A 23093-nucleotide genomic window follows, 5' to 3' on the forward strand; every position below is an offset into this window, starting at 1 on the left:
AATATGCTGCCACAGGAGGTGGTGATGGCCACTCACCTGGATAGCTTTAAAAGGGGCTTGGACAGATTTATGGAGGAGAAGTCGATTTATGGCTACCAATCTTGATCCTCCTTGATATGAGGTTGCAAATGCCTTAGCAGACCAGGTGCTCAGGAGCAGCAGCAGCAGAAGGCCATTGCTTTCACCTCCTGCACGTGAGCTCCCAAGGGCACCTGGTGGGCCACTGAGAGTAGCAGAGCTGGACTAGATGGACTCTGGTCTGATCCAGCTGGCTTGTTCTTATGTTCTTATGAAATCTTGCCTATATTTTTTTTTAAGTTGATTTTTTTTTTAACCAACCGAGGTGAAAAAGAAGCGTCTTGATCATTTAGGAATAGCCAATGGGGAGGCTCTGCTTGGAGCCCTTCCTGGTGTTAAAGCTGGAAAGAATCCATCCCCTCTCCCTCCAGCTAGAACAGCATCAGGGATCAGACCACAGAAATCGGAGGCACAACCTGCACTTTCAAAACATTGTTTTCTTCTACTACGCCAATGCTACAGGTCTCGTTTTGAAAGAAGCCGGTCATACGCTACTCGCTGGAACTGAAACGTACATCCTCTTAACAGAGAGAAGATGCTTCTTAAGGCCATGGACGGAAAAGTAACCCCGGCAGTACAGTAGCATAGATGGGTTTCCATGCTGAAAGCAGAAATGCAAGCCAAACCTTCAGCCGCTCACTGTTGTTCAGTAGTACGTCCCTTATCTCCTTGGAAACCATGTACAGCTGCTTCTTCTTTCCTTCCTGAGTGCGAGTTAACAAATTTATCCTTGGGAACGAAGGATCCAATGCATAAAAGGTTCTGGAAAGAGGCAGGTATAAGGCATTCAAGGTCTTATGACTTTAAACAGGATCTTTGCAAGTGTTACTTAGGAAGCAAATATGTAAAATTTAATATTAAGCATAAGCATAAGCATTTTATTGTCATTGTGCACACACAACGAAATTTGCAGCAGCATTCCTTGATGCACACAATTCCAGACTCATACCCCATCCTCACTTTCCCCTTCCTCCACCCATCCCTACACAGCCCCAAACACATCAACACGAAACCGCAGAGTTCAGCATCGCCACAGCTCTAGAGTAGAAGCTGTCTCTAAGCCTCTTTTGTCCCTAGTTTTGATAGACCTGCTCGTCTGCAGGATGGTAACAGTTCAAAAAGAGAGTGTGCCGGATGAGAATGGAGTCTCTCAAGATATTTTTGGGCTTTCTTTGGAAACCGGGAATTATAGAGTTCTTCCAAGGAGGGGAGAGGGTAGCCGATAATCCTCTGTGCAGTAGTGATCACCCTTTGGAGCGCCTTCCTATCTGCCACTGTGCAACTGGAGAACCATACACAGATGCAGTAGGCTAAGACACTCCCTATAGCACAGTGGTAAAAGGACACCAGGAGTTTTCCATTCAGTTGTTGTTTCCTTAAAAGTCTCAGATAGTACAGTCTTTAGAGAACGTACATTTTTATTTTTTAATCAGTTTTCTTACTCTTCACCCCCCATGGTTTTAATAGACATATCTATGTTTAATTCTACTGCTACAAGTGTCTCCACGGACAACAGTGAGCATTTGCTCACATGTCGTTTTAAACTTGACTGTTATGAAATACAAAAGCTGTTCATGTGTACTTTAACTTTTCATTTTTAACAAGTGTAAAACAACTGGAACGGGACTAATTCACATACAAAGTACCAGGAATTCAAATGGATTCCATTAGAAAGATACATGGAAACAGCACATCTTACTGAATAGGCGAAAATAACGGGTCCTCTTCAGAAAGAAATACAAATGGATCTTCTTTAAAACCAAAAAGCTTCATTTTTTTAGTTGGTGGCGGCCTGGAGGAAAAGTGCAGATATATTGAACTCAATCAACACTGTAACTGACGTTTATATACACCTTAGAGTAGAAATTATTTTAAAAAGAATGCCTCAACAACACTTTCTGAATTCTGCATCCACTGATCCCCTGAAAAAGAGCACCGAAATATCGAAATAGTGCTCCTTGTAGCGCTTAACCACCTCCGAGGTACTCTTGGACATGAAATCTAGGGGTTTTAAGAAATGCTTAAGGCCCACGTTCTCTCAGTATAGCACGCCCTAATAAAAATGGGATTTAAAAAATCTTTATTTATTTTCACCTTATCATACCATAAACAGGCGTGCCATCCAAATTTCCAACGTCTTTCTAGATTCAGCAGCCTTTTATTTCTTATTGTGATCCATTCCTTCAACAAAACTAAACCACAGGATGCACAACATAGAATCAGATCAGGTTTTTAGACGTGAAACGACTTTTGAAAAGAAATGGATGTTAGATGGTGATATTCTTGACACATCACAAAAGGAAGATAAAATGAAACCAAGGCCCCTTCCGCACACACAAAATAATGCGTTTTCAAAGCACCTTCACAACTGTTTGAAAGTGGATATTGCTGTTCCACACAGCTTCAAAGAGCACTGAAAGCAGTTTGAAGGTGAGCTCCCAAAGGCACCTGGTGGGCCACTGCGAGTAGCAGAGAGCTGGACTAGATGGACTTTGGTCTGATCCAGCTGGCTTGTTCTTATGTTCTTATGTTCTTAAAGTGCATTATTCTGCATGTGCGGAATGAGCCCAAGAGAATTACTGTCAGAAAGCATTTCTTGTGACTGGTTCCCTTTTTTACAATTATCTGAGAGATTTAAGTTAGATAAAAAAGACTGTACGGTTTTGAAAACACCAAGACTGAATTTGAAATAGAATTAAGTACAAATGATGAACACGTTATTTCTAAAATGTACAGACTATTGTTGAGATATTAAATGGCAGCAGAACCAGAGTGTATCATAAAATGGGCCATTCATTTTGGGTATAATAGAACAACGGGAGAATATGGGATCAAGGCTTAAATTTACACTGAACTCTCATCAAAAGAGAACTTTTATAAAATGATGTGTTGTTGGAACATGACACCAAATCAGTTAAAATATATAAAAACATCTCTAACATGGGTTGGAAATGTGAACACCAAGAAGGGTCATTTTACCATTTATGGTGGACTTCTAAAAAAGATAAAGAGTATTGGAGGTCAAGACATTCAATAATTCAAAAGACTTTAACCACCCAATCCAGAGACCCCGGTGGCAGGATGGGTGCTGGCCCACTGTCTCCAGAAGGGCTTTTCAGCAATACAGAAGGTGAAAAACAAAACAAACAAAACAAAACAGCCCCAGCAATCACTAGGTGACATAGAGACATGGAAGGGAGCATAAGAACAAGCCGACTTGGATCAGTTGCAGAGTCCATCCTAATTGAGCTCTCTGCTACCCTACAGTGGCCTAGGTGCCTTTGGGAGCTCACATGCAGGAGGTGAAATCAATGGCCTTCTGCGGCTGTTGCTCCCAAGCACCTGGTCTGTTAAGGCATTTGCAATCTCAAATCAAAGAGGATCAAGATTGGTAGCCATAAATCGACTTCTCCTCCATAAATCTGCCCAAGCCCCTTTTAAAGCTATCCAGGTTAGTGGCCATCACCACCTCCTGTGGCAGCATATTCCAAACACCATATTCCAAACACAAATGTCACAGCCAGGTGGCCCTCGTGGCTTTTGCTGAAGCCTGGCACAAATATAAATGGGAGACTGGAATCTACCCCATTGATCAAGTTAAACAGTTGAAATACCGAGGACCTCATGTCAACACCAAACGGATCGCCCATCGAACCAGGCCTGTTCCTGCTTACAAATGTCTACTTGCCCGTTTAAAATCTTTTTTCTTCCTGAAAAGTAAACAGCCAGTTGCTGCCATGCTTGGAATCTACCAAGTCAAGATGAGAGCCCACATTTTATATGGCGTACCAATCTGATAAAGGCCGTCAACATCACCATAAGAGAGACTGCTAACTTCTACCTTCACACTACTTCCGAGCATCTCTATATGTGTTGGCCAATTGGCAGTCTACAACAAAGTTACAAGGCTACCAATCTTGATCCTCTTTGATCTGAGATTGCAAATGCCTTAACAGACCAGGTGCTCGGGAGCAACAGCCGCAGAAGGCCATTGCTTTCACATCCTGCAGGTGAGCTCCCAAAGGCACCTGGTGGGCCACTGCGAGTAGCAGAGAGCTGGACTAGATGGACTCTGGTCTGATCCAGCTGGCTTGTTCTTATGTTCTTAATGTCGAAGATATAAGGGCTTGGCATCTTAGTCCTTTAAAAATATGGTAATTTGGGACTGGCTTATTTCACTGCAGTGTCCAGCGAGAACTTGTGCATGGGCAGATGAACCATAGTTGCAGTCCTACATTTGAAACTCGTGTATCCCTGCAAATCCATTGTTTTTCCATTCACATTTCTGAGCCCGCTTGTCTGAGGTATGGAATGAAAGTAGACAGCCCCCACACCAGAATCGCAGAGAACTCCTTGTTTTGGCTGCTTGTTGTCTCTAGCAGCTTTGTTGGGCTTTGCAAAGAACGACTTGACATTCTGTTGTCTTCAAAAGGAATAGTTAAAAGACTTCCAGTTGAAATGTGTAAGATCCCGTGGGACCTGAACGAAGGATGGGTCTGAGGATCTTCTGTCCTGTCTGATGAACTTGGGCATGGCTTTCTTGTTGTCTCGAGTTCATCAAGGTGTTTGTCCAAGGCAGGGATCTTCAAACTATGGCCCTCCAGATGTTCATGGACTACAATTCCCATCAGCCCCTGCCAGCATGGCCAAGTGGCAGGGCTGATGGGAATTGTAGTTCCTGAACATCTGGGGGGCCATAGTTTGAAGACCCCTGGTCCAAGGCCTCTTTAACAACAATATATCCCGAAAGGGATACGGGGCCATGATGGCCTTACAGTGCACAGAGTGGAGAGTCAAGTGGCCACTGTCGGGGCTTCCACCTCCTGCTCCAAAGAAAAAACTTCTTCTGAGTTTTTCCTCTCCATGCTGGGGTTTGGCGGGAAAAGGTGCTTCCCTGGCACAAGCTAGCCAAACTAGCCACCAACAGCTCAAGGAGAAGTAAGGACGTGAAGAGGAAAGGAGAAGTATGAAGGAGATAATGGAGGCAGAAGAAATATAAGTATATAGAAAGCAACTATAGAAAGGGAACCGAATTCAAGCAGGAAAAAAGTAGAGCTAAGGACTCTACGTCCAACCCTGCTCTCCCTGTTTGAAGCAGGAAAATGACGGAAGATGGATGACTTCCACAATAAGGCTCATTCCGCACATGCAGAATAATGCACTTTCAAACTGCTTTCAGTGCTCTTTGAAGCTGTGCGGAATGGCAAAATCCACTTGCAAACAGTTGTGAAAGTGGTTTGAAAACGCATTATTTTGCGTGTGCGGAAGGGACAGGAACCCTAAGAGACAGGAAGCAAAAGAAAGGGATGGGAATGACCCATGCAAGATGCCCCCCTGCCCCACCAGGGGAATACTAAATCTCCCCCACTGAATCTAAGCCATAGTCTTAGGTCATTGCAGGACAAGGTTGATAATTTTTACAAGCAAGCAAACTAAAGCATCCACATTACGTTTAACTAACTCGTCACTTCAGTTCCAACAGCACGGGCTTTCTGTGCACAAAATTCAATATTTCAGTGCCAAGCCTCTGCTCTGCTGCGAAGTTACAGGTGCCAAATTAAGAACATAAGAACATAAGAACATAATTACAGGAAAGGGTTTTGTCTTTTATCGCAAGACTGGATCTGAAAGCAAAACACACTGAGAATTTCCTGTGCAAGGGGGCCCCCAGCTACAGATGCCACCAAGGAAGCTACCAAGCCCCAGCAACGCTGTCACCCAGAGGACTGGCTGAAGTGTTCAGGTCCTTACCCACAAACACCATCCTTCTTGCTCTCAGCGCTCTCCTTTGCCAAGGAATCTTCCCCTTTTGCTTCTGTGACCACATCGCCTTCCCCTGTTTCTGAAGATACAGCCACAGAAGGCTGCGGTTCAGGTTTCACCTTCAGCGCCAGTGGGAGCTGTCCCAAAACAGGAGGCCCAGGGTTCAAGGGAGAAGAAAAGGCATCGAGTCATTCCAAAATGCACCGTTTCCGGCATACAGCTTTTGAAACTCTGCTCCAGTTAAAATATTCAAAATAGACAGTGCATGCACATTAGACCAGAGGTCTGCAACCTGTGGCTCTCCAGATGTTCATGGACTACAAATCCCATCAGCCCCTGCCACCACGGCCGATTGGTGGCATCAGACGAAACATCTCCTTGGAAGTCATTACAGTATCAACCACTTCAATTTATTTTCTATAGGAACTCTAAAAACTGCGCAATGAAATGGGGGGAGGCACACAAAGTTGAAAAATGCTAAAGTTACTTGGGGGGCAGCCAAGTACAACCACTGCAGACCCAGAAAACGAACAAACCACTTACATGTAGGTAAAACGGCCAGATTCCACAGAGCTTAGCGCACAACTGCGAATTCTACGGCACTTTGAACCCTTATCCCTATTCCATCACATTTACTTTTTTTTTTAATTACTCCACATTTCTGCCCTTGTGCAGCCACGAAGGGAGCTAATAAATTAAAGCAGGAACCACTTGTTCAACAATACACTTTAAACTAATTTAAAAACAAACATCATGTTGATTTTAGTGTTACACTTCCTAGTCCAGTGATGGCGAACCTAAGGCACGGGTGCCAGAGGTGGCACTCAGAGCCCTCTCTGTGGGCACGCACAGAGTTCATCATGGTGGGGGGAAATTGCCCCCCACCCACACATCTAGGCTGGCCTGTGCCGCTGGGCTCGATTATTAGCATTAAACCTAAGACCTAGTTTTGGGGGAGCAGTGTAGGTAACCCTGTTAAGTGCTGTTAAACCCCACTGATTTTCATGCGAAGAACTAAAGCACGATCCTTTACCTGGGAGTAAGCTCAGTTGCTGGCAGTGTGGCTTGCTTCTGAGTAAACCCTCCTAGGGTCGTGATTCACCCGTTCGAAGAGTTGCATGGTTGCTTCAAAGCAAAGCCAACAACTACCACCAAGCTTACTCCCGAGTAACGCACGCCTCAGAGCCAAGCATTTTTTCTAAACTAAAACATCAGCATTCAGGTTAAATTGCCGCGTTGGCACTTTGCGATAAATAAGTGGGTTTTGGGTTGCAGTTTGGGCACTCGGTCTCAAAAAGGTTCGCCATCACTGGCCTAGTCAATAAAAAGTAAATACAAATCATGGTATTAGTTCTTATCTATGATCACCACCACCACCACCATTCTTTTTTTTTACAGAAAGGAAATATTACCTTGGGTGGACGTCTGTTCCATGGCATAGCAGATTTTTTAATTAGCACAGCTACAAAGAATCCTCCAGTATTTTGGTGATGCGGCAAAATTCTAAGGCTAGATAAACAAGGGCTGTATCAGTATTGCCAGGCACCCAAAAAGTGTTATTGTCTACCAGAATAATACCAGCTAAACAAAATTTCATATACACACACACACACATATATTTCATATATATGTATATATACACACACATATATACACACATACACACACATATACACACACACACACACATATATCAAAATCTGATATACAAAAAAATCAAAAATGGTATTATCTGAATTTTAGTACACTAAACCAAGAATTCAGCACTACTCTTGGAGGCTTTTGCATTTTCTCAGGTGGTTTAAAATGTATGGCAAGTCTAGAACAAACCCACTTGGAATGTTTATACAGCATTTATATTAAGGCCCTATCCACACAGGCGCTGAGGGGGAGTGCGTCGGCATAGTTTATGCCGGCGCACCCCCGCGGGACCGTTCGCATGGATGGTCCTGCTGGAAGCGGCGCCAGGAGCGCAGCCTTTGCACAGGCTGTGCTGCTCCCAAACGCTGCTTACCTCCCGTCGTCTTCTGTTGTGTTGTGGGAGCCAGGGAACATGACCTCCGCCAGCCAGAACGACGATCCTGGAGAATGAGGCCAGGGGGGCGTGTCTCCTGGCCTGCACAACGCGACAGAAGGTGACCGGAGGAAAGCAGCATTTGGGAGGGCCGGGGGAGAAGCCCCAGCTTCCACCCGGTGCCGTTCGCAGGGCACCAAATGGAAGCCAGCGTTTGCAAAAAACCTCACTCGGATTGATGTCAGAAGAGCTGCAAGACCAAGAACAAGCCACATGAACAAAGATAAAGAGCCATCTAGAGGGAAAGTGTTCTTACCTTACCATCAAGGGAACCACTGGCCGCATAGGAAAACTGATGAAGAAGCACAACCTACAAACAATCTACAGACCCACTAAGAAAATTCAACAAATGCTACGTTCAGCAAAGGATAAGAGGGATCCTCTAGCTACTGCAGGAGTCTACCGAAAGGCACTGCAGACTATTTCAGCCAGAAAAATCAGCAATAGCAGAACACATGATAAACCAACCTGGACACAGAATATTATTTGAAAACACAGAAATTCTGGACCACTCTGACAACCACTACGTCAGACTACACAGAAAAGCCATTGAAATTCACAAGCACATGGACAATTTCAATAGAAAGGAAGAAACCATGAAAATGAACAGAATTTGGCTGCCAGTTTTGAAAAACACTAGAGTCAAGACAGTAACTAATCAGCTCCACACAGGCACAGGATGACTACAGATAATCAAAGGGAACAAAGGCCAGACTACTTCTATTCAGATGCCTCACCTATTGACCTTGCCATCTCTTTTGTTACTCAAATGCTACACTTCATTGTTACTCCCTTGCCAGGCCACTCCTATTCAGAAGCCCTCACCTATTGGCCTTTACTCACTTGCTTTCCTTTCCAACTATCAGATCCTCTGAAGATGCCAGCCACAGATGCAGGTGAAACGTCAGGAGGAGAATGCTGCTAGAACACGGCCAGACAGCCCGGAAACCACACAGCACCCCAGTTTTTAAATAACTGCTTATAATGGGTTTGGTTTTAAGTCCCCAACCATATACCTCTGCAAACTCTTGTTTTGTGTTTTGAATGCAAGGCTGCTTTTCTATGTGACTTGCATTTGAATAGATCTCTGTCCATTCTCACCTATTCTGCACGAGCAGACTGGTCACAAAAGCTTCTTGCACTCTTCCAATCAGCATGAAGCCCCTCGCCTGCTTCAATCTCTCCGTGCACCAGAGAGAGGGGAAGCAAATCACTTCAGACTCCCCCCGCCCCCCAAATAATCCATAATGACTAAGATAGGAGGGATATGTGACTACAATATGCACATATTTGTCTAATTATCTGTGTCCAAAACTAACCCCTGTAGCACGGGGTCCTTTTCTATCCAACTGTTTTTTAAAAATAAAAATCTGACTTCATATACATCCACTTAATGGAGGAGGAGCAGCAGTGGCGTAGGAGGTTAAGAGCTCGTGTATCTAATCTGGAGGAACCGGGTTTGATTCCCCGCTCTGCCGCCTGAGCTGTGGAGGCTCATCTGGGGAATTCAGATTAGCCTGTGCACTCCCACACACGCCAGCTGGGTGACCTTGGGCTAGTCACAGCTTCTCGGAGCTCTCTCAGCCCAACCTACCTCACAGGGTGTTTGTTGTGGAGGGGGGAAGGGCAAGGAGATTGTAAGCCCCTTTGAGTCTCCAGCAAGAGAGAAAGGGGGGATATAAATCCAAACTCTTCTTCTTCTTCTTCTTCTTCAGCAGCTAATCGTCTCTTTCGGAGGTGGTTTCTTCTGACTCCTAAGTACCCTTACAATTATGGTTCATCCGAATATCCCAGAAATACTTGTAAACTGTTTTTGTAGCCTTCTACCAAAAAAATATTCATACAGAGTACTTTTACATTAACCTCATCTTGAAAAGAACCGACATCCTGAAAGAAGGAAGAAGGTTATGGGAACTGTCCAAAGGGCAGCATGGCGGAAAAAAGAAACTGCAAAAGACCTCCAACTTGATACCAGAAAAGTATGTCAAGTACTTCAGTTCCCCAATACAGAACGAATACGTACCAGCGTTCCAAATTCAAGGCTTTCAGTTTTTCTTCATCTTTTAAGGGGAACATTGTGGGCCGTATTTGGGTGTGTCTGCTGGAAGGAACCGCTTTCCAGTCTTCAAACCACTGCCCGTCTTTCGTCATTACCTGGATTGGAAAATGCAAGTGCATCTTAAACTGGCACTGCCCATCTAGATAAAAGTGGCACCAGATGGCATTTCAGTAAACTGATATTCAGCCATCTTGTCAAGAAGATGTTTTAATCCAGTACACGGTGCTTGCTTTAGCACGTTTTAAGTATACAGCGCTCAATCCTTGGTTTCTGTCAATTAAGGCCAAGGGAGGGGGCAGGGCCCTGTCAGGATCTTTTTGGCCCTTGAGAGGAGCCACATGGGAACAGGTCTGGCAGCAACGCTAGCAGGCCTGGCTGCTCACTGCTATTCAACAGCAGACACCACATAAAAGTCATTGTGGTATAGTGGTTAGAGCTCTAGACTAGGATCTGCGACACTGTGGAAGCTTCCTGGGTCAACCACACATTATCAGTCTAGCGCAAGGGATGGCGTAATCCCATGGCATCGGAAGCTAGAGGTGGCACTCTGTGAGCCCTCTCTGCGGGGCACGCCAAGACAGAGTTCTTCACCGCTTTGGCCAATCTTGGGCTGCTGGATTTGATGTGCGTGCACCTCGGCAAGCAGGGAGGACTCGGCTGGTGGGCCTGGTGCCTGTGCTCCAGGTGGCTGCTGCCCGGGGGGGGGGGAGGGGGGCAGACAGCAGAGATGCTAGAGAGGCCCAGAGCGGTGCATGTGGGACTTGCTGGAGGCTACAGCAGGCTGGCCCCTGCTCGAGGGGATTGTCCAGGTTAAATGGCCGCGTTGGCACTTTGTGATAAGTAAGTGGGTTTAGGGTTGCAATTTGGGCTGTATTCGGCCTCGAAAAGGTTCCCCATCCCTGGCCTAGCTCATCTCACAGGGTTGTTGTGGTGATAAAGTGGAGGAGGCAAATGATTCCAGCTGCTTGGAGCCTCCATTGTGGAGAAAGGCAGGAGATACATGAAACAACAAGTATAGCAGAAGATGAGGGGATAGGATTGTGGGTGGGTGGGGGGGGGAAGGAAGGAGGGAAGGAGGGAAGGAGGGAAGGAGGGAAGCAAGGAAGGAAGGAAGGAAGCAAGGAAGGAAGGAAGGAAGGAAGGAAGGAAGGAAGGAAGGAAGGAAGGAAGGAAGGAAGGAAGGAAGGAAGGAAGGAAGGAAGGAAGGAAGGAAGGAAGGAAGGAAGGAAGGAAGGAAGGAAGGAAGGAAGGAAGGAAGGAAGGAAGGAAGGAAGGAAAGGTGAGGCTTGCGAGAAAAAGTGAAAGAAGGAATAGTGTGGGAAGTGGCGTGGAAGTGGGCCCTATGTTTTTAGAATAGATGCTGCAAGGGGAAGGAAAACGGTACAGATGAAACCAAAGGGGCAAATAAATGCATGTGGGAAGGACAGAAGGAAGCAGGGAAACGGGGGGAACTAGGGGGGCTTTCAGGAAAGGGAAAGAAAAAGCAGGGAGGTGAAAATGCCCCCCCCCCGCAAGTCCTTGAGGATCCCCTGCTTGCTGTACTACATCATATGCTTTTGAATATAAAGTTACCTTCCACTGCATAACCCCCGACATCCTCTTTAGACCTGGCAGTTCAGAAGAGACATCAGCAAGTTCTAAGGCACCTTTGAACAGTAAGAATAAAACTACTGTCAAAAAAGCACCAAGGAAAGGCATATGGAAGGGCTAACTTTGAAATTCTGAGGAAACATCTAAGTTGCCAAGAAATACATTCAAGCCATACATTTTGAAGTTACTGAGTTCTTTAGCATGTGCAGATGAAATCTGCAAGCAAAGAGAGTCGGGAATTATTAACAACCAAGATTTATAAAGCACTTTGAACATTCTGAACTCTGCATAACTTAACATGCTTCCAGACTTATAGAACCATTTGAAGGATAATGCTACAAATCTCTGCATTGCAGATAAAAGAGTTTGAGGGCTAAGACACAGTGTGGTTGGCCAAAGGCTGCTTTCTGCATTCACGGTAAATACAACCCACGCTTTATATAAAATACTTTCAGTGATCATCAAGGAGGAGGAGGAGGAGGAGGAAGAAGAGGAGGAGGAGTTGGGTTTCATACCCCCCCCACTTTTCTAAACCTTTCAGGAGCCTTCCCTTCCTTTCCCCACAACAGACACCTGGTGAGGTAGGTGGGGCTGAGAGTTCCAAGAGAACTGTGACTGTGGAGGAGTGGGGAAACAAACCTGGTTCTCCAGATTAAAGTCTCTTACTACAGCTGACAGATCCTGGAGGGCAGGGGAGTCCCTTTGCTCAAAGTAGTTACCCCTTGCGTCACTGCTCACACCTCCCAAGGAGCAGCAGTGGCGTAGGAGGTTAAGAGCTCGTGTATCTAATCTGGTGGAACCGTGTATCTAATCTGGAGGTTAAGAGCTCGTGTATCTAATCTGGAGGAACTGGGTTTGATTCCCCGCTCTGCCGCCTGAGCTGTGGAGGCTTATCTGGGGAATTCAGATTAGCCTGTGCACTCCCACACACGCCAGCTGGGTGACCTTGGGCTAGTCACAGTTCTTTTGAGCTCTCTCAGCCCCACCTACCTCACAGGGTGTTTGTTGTGAGGGGGGGAACGGCAAGGAGATTTAAACCCCTTTGAGTCTCCTGCAGGAGAGAAAGGGGGGATATAAATCCAAACTCTTCTTCTTCTTCTAACTAAGGGCTGAGTTGCATGGTCCCCCCACCCACCCCGGTCCCCTTTCAGCAAAGGGAGAGGAGGCACTTTCAAAATTATTATTTTCATTTCTATTGGTAAGTTAAAATAAGACATGATAATCATTTCCATTAAATTGGGATGTTGATGTTTGTTAAAAACAGCCATTTTTCCCGAAACTTTCTGGAACTGTAACAATTCTCCCGTGTTTAATGAAAATGGTCATCACGCCCTTCCCAACAAGTAATTTGCGGTTTCTACCTGGCCCAGATCAATCCTGCCTTTGCTCTCTTTGTGCCTCAGCCTCCTGCTGAGAGGGGACAGTTCTCAGTACTGAGCCTCAGCCACACTGTGGGACGCGGCACAGCATCTGGTTACCAAACACTTCAGGTCAGGCCCTGCTGAATTCCCAGTGAGCTACAAGCACAAAGCTTAGGTAACTACTGTGAACTGTGGCGAACTACATGCCTATTGTATTGCCGAAGGCTTTCATGGCCGGAATCACTGGGGTGCTGTGTGGTTTCCGGGCTGTATGGCCGTGTTCTAGCAGCATTCTCTCCTGACGTTTCGCCTGCATCTGTGGCTGGCATCCTCTGAAGATGCCAGCCACAGATGCAAGCGAAACATCAGGAGAGGATGCTGCTAGAACACGGCCATACAGCCCGGAAACCACACAGCACCCTACATGCCTATTGTAGCGGGAGGAAAAGCACCTCAGATGACACCTGTCACGGTTTTGCTTTTTAAAACCTGGTTCTATGATATATCCTCAGACAACAGGTGATTCCTTTCGGTTTTGTAACTCGCAGAGATGAACGAGGTGGACTGTGTTTAACAATTCTCTAATCTTCATTGAGAAAGAAATATCAGCATTTCTGGAACTGGAATTCTGACCCAAAAGGTATTACACAGTGGGTCATTGTGTGGTTTCCGGGCTGTACGGCCATGTTCCAGTAGCATATTCTCTTGACGTTTCACCTGCATCTGTGGCGGGCATCTTCAGAGGATCGTTACAGAGTATTACATATTACTGAGGGGTGGATCCCAAGACTCCCTTTCCAGCCAGTCATCTTCCAGCAGAGCCGCTTTCCTAGAACAAAGACTTTTCCACAACAGAAAAAGTTTTTCTCCGTCACAAAAATGGAAGGAGGCTTTCGCCCTTGAAGGCAGGCTCAACAGCACAGCCACAAACCAACAGCATTAAGGATTCATAGGACTGAATCCAACCAGCTTTTCTTCTGAAAAAGCAAAATGGTGATGCTTTGAATCACGGGACCTGCATGGACCTGTTAAGTGAGGTGGGGGCTGCAATAAGGAGAGGAATGAGTGACAGCGAGATGCTATCTAGGGGATTGAGATACATTCCTGGAATCGTGCTTTGTTGCCTATTCAATAAACGCTACTGATCAATACATAGCTGTTTGCTTTTTATCCTGTTTTATTATTTATTTATTACTATTTATTATCTGTCAGTGCCAATAAAGGTTGAAGATGATAATGAAATACTTAAGAACAAGCCAGCTGGATCAGACCAGAGTCCATCTTAGTCTCAGCTCTTCTTGCTACTGCTTGGTGGGCTCCACTCAAGAGTGCCATTGAGGAGCTCACATACAGGACCAGTGGAAAGCAATGGCCATCGAAGGCGGCTGTTGCTCCCGAAAGGCACCCTGGACTGTTACAGGCATTTTGCAACTTCTCCAGATCAAAGAGGATCAGAGATTGGTAGCCATAAAGTTCAACTTCTCCTCCATAATATCTGTCCAAGCCCCTTTTAAAACTGCTTCATCCAGGTTGAAGTTGGCCATCACCACCCTCCATAGTGGCAGCTATATTCCAAACACACCAATCCTGCGTTCGTGAAGGGGAGATGTTTCCCAATTATTAGTCCTAATTCTTCCCCCCAACATTTTCAATGAATGCCCCCTGGTTCTAGTATGGTGAGAAAGAGAGAAAAATTTCTCTCTGTCAACATTTTCCACCCATGCATGGCATACAATTTTATAGAGCTTCAATCATTATCCCCCCTCAGGCGTCTCCTCCTCCAAACTAAAAAGAGTCCCAAAGCGCTGCAGCCTCTCCTCACTTAAGGAAGGCTGTGCTCCAGTCCCTCAATCACCCTACGTTGCCCTTCTCTGCACTTTTCTATCTCTTCAAGTATCCTTTTTTTTGAGATGTGCTTAGGCCAGAGGGCTGAACATACGGACTCCAAGTGCGGTCACCGCAGTGCACTCTAGCTTTGTATATAAGGGCATGACAATGCTTGCAGCTCTTTATTATCAATTCCTTTCCTAATGATCCCCAGCATAGAGTTTGCCTTTCTTACAGCTGCTATACATTGCATTTGGAGTTGACATTCCCAATATGGAACTAGATTCTCACAACTAAAGGACGCCCAAAATCCAACTTTCCTGGTCTGCTGACTGAGTAAGCACTGGACCCCTGTAAGCTGATGTTATGTGAGGTTTGGATTTTTTGCCCCTATGTGCATCACTTTACATTTTGCTACATTGAACTGCATTTGCCATTTCTTAGCCCACTCACCTAATTTATCAAGGTCTGCTTGGAGCTCTTACTACAGCCCAATCGCTTTCGCGTGTTCTCAAATTCCCACTACCTTAATTTGAGTATCATCATCTTGCAAAACATAGCCACTGCACCGCTCACCCACCCTTCACTCTACCAGGTCATTTATGAATAGGTTAAAGAGCACTTCAGAGTCTCACTGGCTTAAGGGTCCGAGACCTAACAATGAGACAGATGAAACCAACCCAGCATTTCTACAATCACACATGCAGCCATTCTGCAGGTGCAGACCTGCAGGGGGAAACTGCCTTATCAGAATGATTTTATTGGTCAGTTCTGTTCTCACTATGATAGTGAGCTGTCCTTACCTTCACTTTTTTCCAGCAGAGAGGCAATGACAGCTTCATTTTCAACTGGATTCAAGGAACACGTGGAGTACACCATTCGACCTCCTTCTGCCAGCTGTTCCACTCCACGCGTTGCAATTCTTAACTGCAGCCTGCACAAGGAAACGCTTTTAATGCACTAGTTTGCACGTCCATGTGAGACAGACTGCCACAGGATTCCAAAGCAAGTGAATCTAAACTAAGCTTTCTGCAGTAGAGGACGCAGGGTGGAAAGACAACTCAATTTTCTCTGCATGGACAACACCCATTTATTTATAAAGCCTTCTCAGTGGGCACTGTGTTTACAGAATGGGGAATTTTCTTGCAGCTGAATTCTCCTTCTACTGACTTGCTTGACAGTGGTCCAGAGAATTAGGTGAGCTTCCCATCCTCCAGTAGACAGTGCCCCCCCCCCCCCCACGTCCGCTATCCAAAGCAGCTTTGGCCAAGATTAGACTTGAATGTACCTGCCCAACACTCCCCAGAAACAGCCATCCCTGCCCCAGGTATGAGTAGAATATACTCAGTTAACACATCTAGAACTGTCCACGGTTAACTGGCAGGTGCAGGACTACTATCAGACAGCCAAATGCAGAACAGTTAATACAATCATAGACCAGCAACATAAAGCATACGTAAAGGGACAACTGGAAGATCTACGCAGTAACATAACAAGAGCCCTGTTGGATCAGGTCACTCAGCCTACGACCACTGCGTAGTCCTGAGACATCTTGCAGAGAAATACAGGAGAACAGCTTATTCGTTGCCTTCTTGAACCTAGAGAGTGCCTTCGACTCTGTTCCCAGACAGCTCTTATGGAACAAGTTGGAAGACGTTGGGTATCGACCCACGCCTTCTACATTTAATCCAGAAACTTTACTCCTCATCGACTTGCAGAATTCGCTGCACCTCTTCCGGTCAATACTCCAACAAAATCACCTCTAACAAAAGCATTAAACAGGGTTGCGTTCTTGCTCCTCTTCTATTTAATTTATTCCTGAATGACCTTGTAAATTCCCTTCCGTCCATGGAAGCAAATTGCCCTAGCGTTGGCAGGTGACTTTTAGCAGTATTACTCTACACGAACAATACAGTGCTACTCTCTCGCACTAAAGTGGGGCTGACCCGCCTACTAGGAGCCTTCATCACTTACTGCAACCATAATCACTTCTTCATTAACTACAAGAAAACCAAAATTATGGTTTTCAACAAGTCCTGGAAGCCTCAGTCTTGGCACATCAAAGGAAACAGCATCAAACAAGAGCTTTAATTATCTGGGAATCCATTTTCAATTTAATTTGAAATGGACAGCACATCATAAACACTTTTTTTTCAGCCGCAAACCAAAGTGCAGCGGCAATCAGACAGTTCTTTCACACCAATATGTCCCCACAGCCCTGACAGCTTTTAGATCAAGACTGCTATCTCAGGCCTTTTATGGTGCCCCCATCTGGATAGACGGCCCCATATCAAAGGATCCAGTCAAGATTCCTCTGGAGCTTATTGGGAGTCCCTAATTGCGTCTCTTACTTTGTTCTGAGACAGCCTCGAACTTGCTCAAGACTCAGATTTGGACACTCACATAAAATATTGGGTGTGTCTACATTTTCAATCAAAGCTAGGCACCCTAATCCATCTGATGCTCTCAGATCCATATCATCTGATGCTCTCAGTTCCCATATCATTGGCAAAATCCAGTCACTGGGCTTTTCCCTGGACTTTCTGGCTAGTATGGAAGAAAACTCTATCTCTAGACTTCTGTCCCAAAGGCTAACTGACACAGAATCCCAACACCTAACATCCTCATATCAGAGTCACCCAACATATTGGCCCAACTTTTTCACCACCCAATAGAGCCCTCCCCACATACTTTTCCTGCCTGACTTTGCCTCAGTTAAGTCACACCTGCGTGCAAGCCCACCTGAATATTTTACCATCCGCACTACTGCAAGGCAGATTCTTACGGTCACGGGCATGGTCAAACACATCCTATTATCTCGCGAATTCTATTTCTCGCTTAGAAGTTCCCTCATCGACTCTCATAGAAACTGCCGATTTGCCTCTGACAAGGTGAAAATGTGTGTTTTGCTGTGTGATTGAAATCCCCACAGGTTTGAGGACGTGGCATAATTCTTGGTGCTAGCCCAGCATGCCTGCTCTTATCTGAATGTTTAACTATTCCCTTTATTTGCATAGCTTTTTGCTTTTTATCCTGTTTTATTATTTATTTATTACTATTTATTTATTTATTATCATATTTATATACCGTCCCATCCCCTGAGGGCTCTGGGCGGTGAACAAAATAGTGCTACATAAACAACAATAGCAATAAATAGATAATATAGGCTCATTGAGCCAGAACATCATTAAAACATAAAATTTATTATCTGTCAGTGCCAATAAAGGTTGTTTATTTATTTATTTATTTATTTCTCAGTCTTATAGACTGCCCAACCCCCGAAGGGCTCTGGGCGGTGTACAACATAAAATAACAGTTACATAATAGACTGTAAATAAGTTAAGTTAAAATGCAGCAGTTAAGAACGACTAATAACAGCAATGCCCGCAACAATCCCTGTTGATGATGATGATGAAATAAGGGAAATGTCGCTACCTTTACTGGGCTTACCAGCTGCGGGAAACTGCCAGGAGGTGCCTGCAATCAAGTTGGAGGAACCTGCGCAGGAGTCTGTCTGCAAGTGGCAGAAGATTATACCCAATGGAGGTGGCACATTCAAGCCAAGAGAATTGGCACAACCTCCCTCCTCCACTGAAACAGCCTTCAAAGCTGCAGGCAGGCTGGCTAGCTGTGTTCTCCCGGGGCACACCTGAGTTAATGGGCTCTATGGGGTCAGAGGAGCTTGTACCGGCCCCTGACCCCACGGCAGCAGGTGTTTCAGTCACAGAAGAAGGCTGATAGTCCTGAGATCCTCTCCAAGCCTGAGGAGATGGTCCTTGAGGGATTCTCTCTCTGACCTAGGTCTTCCAAGTGAGGAGATCTGTCCCTTAATGCCTCCTCCTCCTCCTTTTGATTCCTGATGCAGCCGGGCAGAGAAAACGGAGGACAAAGATTCCTTCAAGGATTTTTCTTGATTTTTTTCTTTATAGTTCCGGAGTTCTTTATAGCTGTCGGAGCAGCTGGGCCAGGAGCCTGCCACAGACGGCCTCTCGGCCTGGCCCCACCGGCCTGGCCCCTCACCCCTCTTCCTTAAGCCACTTGCTGTTGAACCACAGCCACCGCCTGACAGGGAGGCTGGCTCTAGGCCAGGAGCCAGCCTGCGGTCCAACAGCAGGGAGGCCAGGGAGTGCAGTAGCCAGGGCCCACCCAAGCAGCAGAGGGAGCCACCGGGCACCCCCCCCCCCACGTGGCCAAATGGTATGCGCCCAGGAACATGGGATATCCCGTGTCCCCATGAGTGGTATGCCACTGTCACCAGCCCTTCCCCATTCTTGCACAAGCAACAATCAAGGTCATGAAGACAGCTTAGCTCATGCAACAAAACAGGCGTGAGGGAAAAGAGAAATCCTTCCTTACCCATGCAGCTGCAAGCTATTTTGCGTAGTCCACTTTTTCCACACATCAATGTTTTTTCTCATAGTTCCATCTCCACTGCAAAAGAAGTTTTTGTATGTTATTCCAGTGATGCCTGAAAGTTCAGTTCCAGGTCAGATATCACATTGCTCTGCCATACGAGCTGGCTACATACATGTGCATTTAGTACATTTCATGTGCATTTAATACATATTCGGCACCTATTATTGTGGTAAGTATGACCCTGCCATGTAATTTCTGCATTGACGTATCACATTAGTGCCTACACTTCGCTTTCAGCTTGTTTATTGGATGTCCCACACTGTTAACTGTATTGATTTATGCATGCATGCAATCCGCATGGAGGCTCAGAAAGAAAAGCAAATAAATTCTGAAGTATCTAAAACAATGCACTTTTCCTCTGGGTATACTAGAACTAAGGGGATGAGTTCCATTAGGCTGAAGACTCAGGGATGGCCAACCTATGGCGTTTCAGATGTTCGTAGACTACAATTCCCATGCTGGCAGGGGCTGATTGGCCATGCTGGCAGGGGTTGATGGGAATTGTAGTCCATGAACATCTGGAGCGCCGTAGGTTGGCCACCCCTGCCATAACTGGTCAAAGTCACCCAACGACCTTCATGACAGAAACCTGACTGAACCCAGGGCTCGAGTATAAATCCCAGTCTTCTTTTCTTTTACACACCATTAGTTCTCCTCATGCAACACAAAATATACAAAATTAGTTCTCCTCATGGAACACAAAATATACAAAATACCTAACCTGGATAGCTTTAAAAAGGGCTTGGACAGGTTTATGGAGGAGAAGTTGATCTATGGCTACCAATCTTGATCCTCCTTGATCTGAGATTGCAAATGCCTTAGCAGACCAGGTGCTCAGGAGCAGCAGAAGCAGGAGGCCATTGCTTTCACATCCTGCATGTGAGCTCCCAAAGGCACCTGGTGGGCCACTGCGAGTAGCAGAGTGCTGGACTAGATGGACTCTGGTCTGATCCAGCAGGCTAGTTCTTATGTTCTTAAAATATACAAAAATATACAAAATACAACACAAAATTTACAAAATACACAAAATATACAAAAAATATACAAAATATAAAAAGGCTGAAGATGGAACAAAACTTTTTAATATTAAAAAAACCACATAAAATACCTGCATGGGACATCACATAGTATCCTATCATAAAAAAGGATTTCCTTTCTTCCACTCATGGTTATCTGCAGATTGGGGATGCTGGAGGCGTCATGATTGACGACCATGATGCAAGGGCTGCTCAACCTCTTGGCCTGGTGAACTAGCAAATAGCAGCGCTTGTTGTCAACGTCGTTTGCAATTATAAATCCCTCTAGGAGCAAAAAAATTTTTTTTTAATGTCAGTTAATCCAAGAGCATGACTATAAGCCACTCTGTTTTAGTTTCTCAAATAACCTATTCTTAAAATCTAATTCAGCTCTATTGCTCATGTACCTGGGAAAGGAACACTCATGTCTGCATGCAACATTTCAATAAGCTGGGCGGTCTTCGACCCAGGTGCAGCACACATATCTAGAATCTGTCAAGAGAAAATTCACACACACAAAAATCAAACACACCTGATATTATTTTAAAGCAGTAACATAACATTTGTTTACAGTTATTATATTCTAAGTTACCTAACAGACAATCAATACCTTTAAACACTCCAAGATCAGGTGGGGAAGAGAATGCAATGCCTGTACACAGCTCATGTACACAGGAGGCAATATTGGGACAGAACAGTGAAAATTTTAGTCAAGCAACTAAATGAAAAGAGATGGTCACTGAATATAAGCTAGATGTAGCAAATAACACTTCACACTTGGGAAACATAAAGCAGCATAATCTAGGTTTCTAGCACTCCTCTACTGGACTCATGGCTAATCAACTGAATAGAAGGAGCAATACAAACCAATACTATGCAACCAATACTGGTGCGTGATCTGTTTTGTTTTTCCAAATAATGTTTCCAGATGGCACAGTAATGTCAGGACTAACCTTATGATGAGGCTGAACATCAAGCAGCAGGGGAGGGATCATACTGACAGCTTCTTGACGACTAATGTTCCCCTGCAGCAAACACAGAAAAATAAAGCAAACACGTTCATTTCCACCTTATCATTAGGTATAAAAACCCGAAAATATGCTTTAAAAAAAAGACAAAAGAAAAGTACACTGAGGCAAGTATATATCTTAGGGCACGGGTGTCAAACTCGCAGCCCTCCAGATGTTATAGACTACAGTTCCCATCAACCCCCGCCAGCATCATGCTGGCAGGGGATGATGGGAACTGTAGTCCATAACATCTGGAGGGCCGCGAGTTTGACACCTGTGTCCTAGGGGTTTTTTGGCACAGCAGAATCTGAGCCATACAGCACAGCAATGTACTTTGTGTTATATCCACATATAACAGCCTCCACTTCACAACGATGCAAAACCTGCTTTCCAGCTGCAATCAGATTTCAGTGACTTGCGGCCTTTTTTAAAGAAACTGCAGAAAACTGTGATCCTGGAAGGGAAGGCTCCTTGAAGCATGGAGGGGGGCACCCAATAAGGCAAAAGGGGAAACACCGGAGGAATATACTAACGTACTTACAGATTCTGTTTCACTAACAAGGAAGTGATGAAATTTTTCCAGCTGGGGAGACTTACGCAGGACTTTTCTGCTGAGGTTTGTGTGCCAGGCCAACTCTTCTGGATACCTGAAGAAAAAATAAGAGGCTCTGAATACACACTCTCCAAAGTCTGAAGAGGCATAATAAAAAAACTCCAATGCAAAGTTATCAGTAGGCTCATGAATTTTTTGAGTATAGAGGATGCAGGAATTCAAATTATCAAAATGATCCAAGTGCATCCAAATAAACATGCAACAGGGAATGCTATCCTTAAGAACAGCAATAAATTAAGATATGACAGTGACAATATGACCCTCGATCCTGAGACAAGTATGCTTTAAATCCTGAATGGCAACAGCATTTCCCACAAACTCTTCCAAAGTGCTTTTAATCACACATCTGAAGTTTAAAGATGTGAGCAGCCACCTCCCACCAAATCAGACCGTTCACAGATCCAGCTCAGAACCGCAGACTGGCTGACAGATCTTCCTCAGCCTCACGACTTGTGGTGCCTCTCGCTGAAGTGCACCAAAATACATCCTGCAAACAACTATGGGCTCAGCCATAAAGCGACAGGCCTTCAATCACGAGGGCTGACAAAACTCTTTCTGTACATGGGGAATTATTTATTTCAACTGTAAACCTTTCAAACAAGCAAGCAAAGCCTTTATTGGCATACATAGAACAACAGCAACAAAACACAGCAAACATAACAATGTTAAAAGGCAAAAAGGATAACCTCAGATATATACATATTATTACTGGCTCTGAATTATTTCCGTAACAAAGCTTGCAACCTCTTCACAAAAAACAGAATCAGAATTGTTCAACAAGAGAAATAATCTAATCGAATCTGTTAACTCAGATTGGAAGAGAGGGTGTAGATTTTAGCAAATTTAGTGCAATGTAGTAGCTGGTGAGCCAATGTTTCAACTACCTTAGAATTACAGCTACACAACCTTTTAGATTTTTCCAGGTTCTTAAACCTGCCATGTAGTAAGGCAGATGGCATAACATTGAATCTAGCAATTGTGAAGGCTCTCCTTGAGCAGGGGTTAGTTAGAAAATATAAGTAAACCTTTCAAACGCCACGTTACTGCAGGGATTTTCAAGCCTCCCTGAGAACACCATTGTGCAATAACAGCAGGATTGCTGTGAAGAGGAGGGGCCGTAGCTCCCTGACGCAGAAGTCCCCACCCCAACACCTCCAGCTTAAAGGGTCAGGTAGTGGGTGATGGGAATGACCTCCAGTGGAGAACCTCTCTCTGTCCAAGTACATAATGGCCTACAACTCCTGCATTAACAATTACAATTAAACAGCTGGCAAGTTAAACACACT

General features: G+C 45.0%; 1 protein-coding gene across 1 annotated transcript in view; it reads right to left on the reverse strand.

Moving 5' to 3' along the window:
• Positions 1 to 23093, reverse strand: part of NSUN2 (NOP2/Sun RNA methyltransferase 2) — a 39085-nt gene that overhangs the window by 12696 nt on the left and 3296 nt on the right. The window contains exons 4-15 of the mRNA XM_048515385.1: positions 21736 to 21841; positions 21138 to 21209; positions 20592 to 20676; positions 20277 to 20469; positions 19109 to 19183; positions 15556 to 15686; positions 11547 to 11620; positions 9939 to 10069; positions 7254 to 7350; positions 5830 to 5978; positions 1778 to 1870; positions 628 to 840 (exon numbers count right to left, since the gene is read on the reverse strand). Of these exons, the coding sequence (XP_048371342.1) occupies positions 628 to 840; positions 1778 to 1870; positions 5830 to 5978; positions 7254 to 7350; positions 9939 to 10069; positions 11547 to 11620; positions 15556 to 15686; positions 19109 to 19183; positions 20277 to 20469; positions 20592 to 20676; positions 21138 to 21209; positions 21736 to 21841 (1419 nt within the window). The remainder of the gene's footprint in view (positions 1 to 627; positions 841 to 1777; positions 1871 to 5829; positions 5979 to 7253; positions 7351 to 9938; positions 10070 to 11546; positions 11621 to 15555; positions 15687 to 19108; positions 19184 to 20276; positions 20470 to 20591; positions 20677 to 21137; positions 21210 to 21735; positions 21842 to 23093) is intronic.

This window comes from Sphaerodactylus townsendi, linkage group LG14 (genome assembly GCF_021028975.2).
Source record: "Sphaerodactylus townsendi isolate TG3544 linkage group LG14, MPM_Stown_v2.3, whole genome shotgun sequence".
NCBI classification, from domain to species: Eukaryota; Metazoa; Chordata; class Lepidosauria; order Squamata; family Sphaerodactylidae; genus Sphaerodactylus; species Sphaerodactylus townsendi.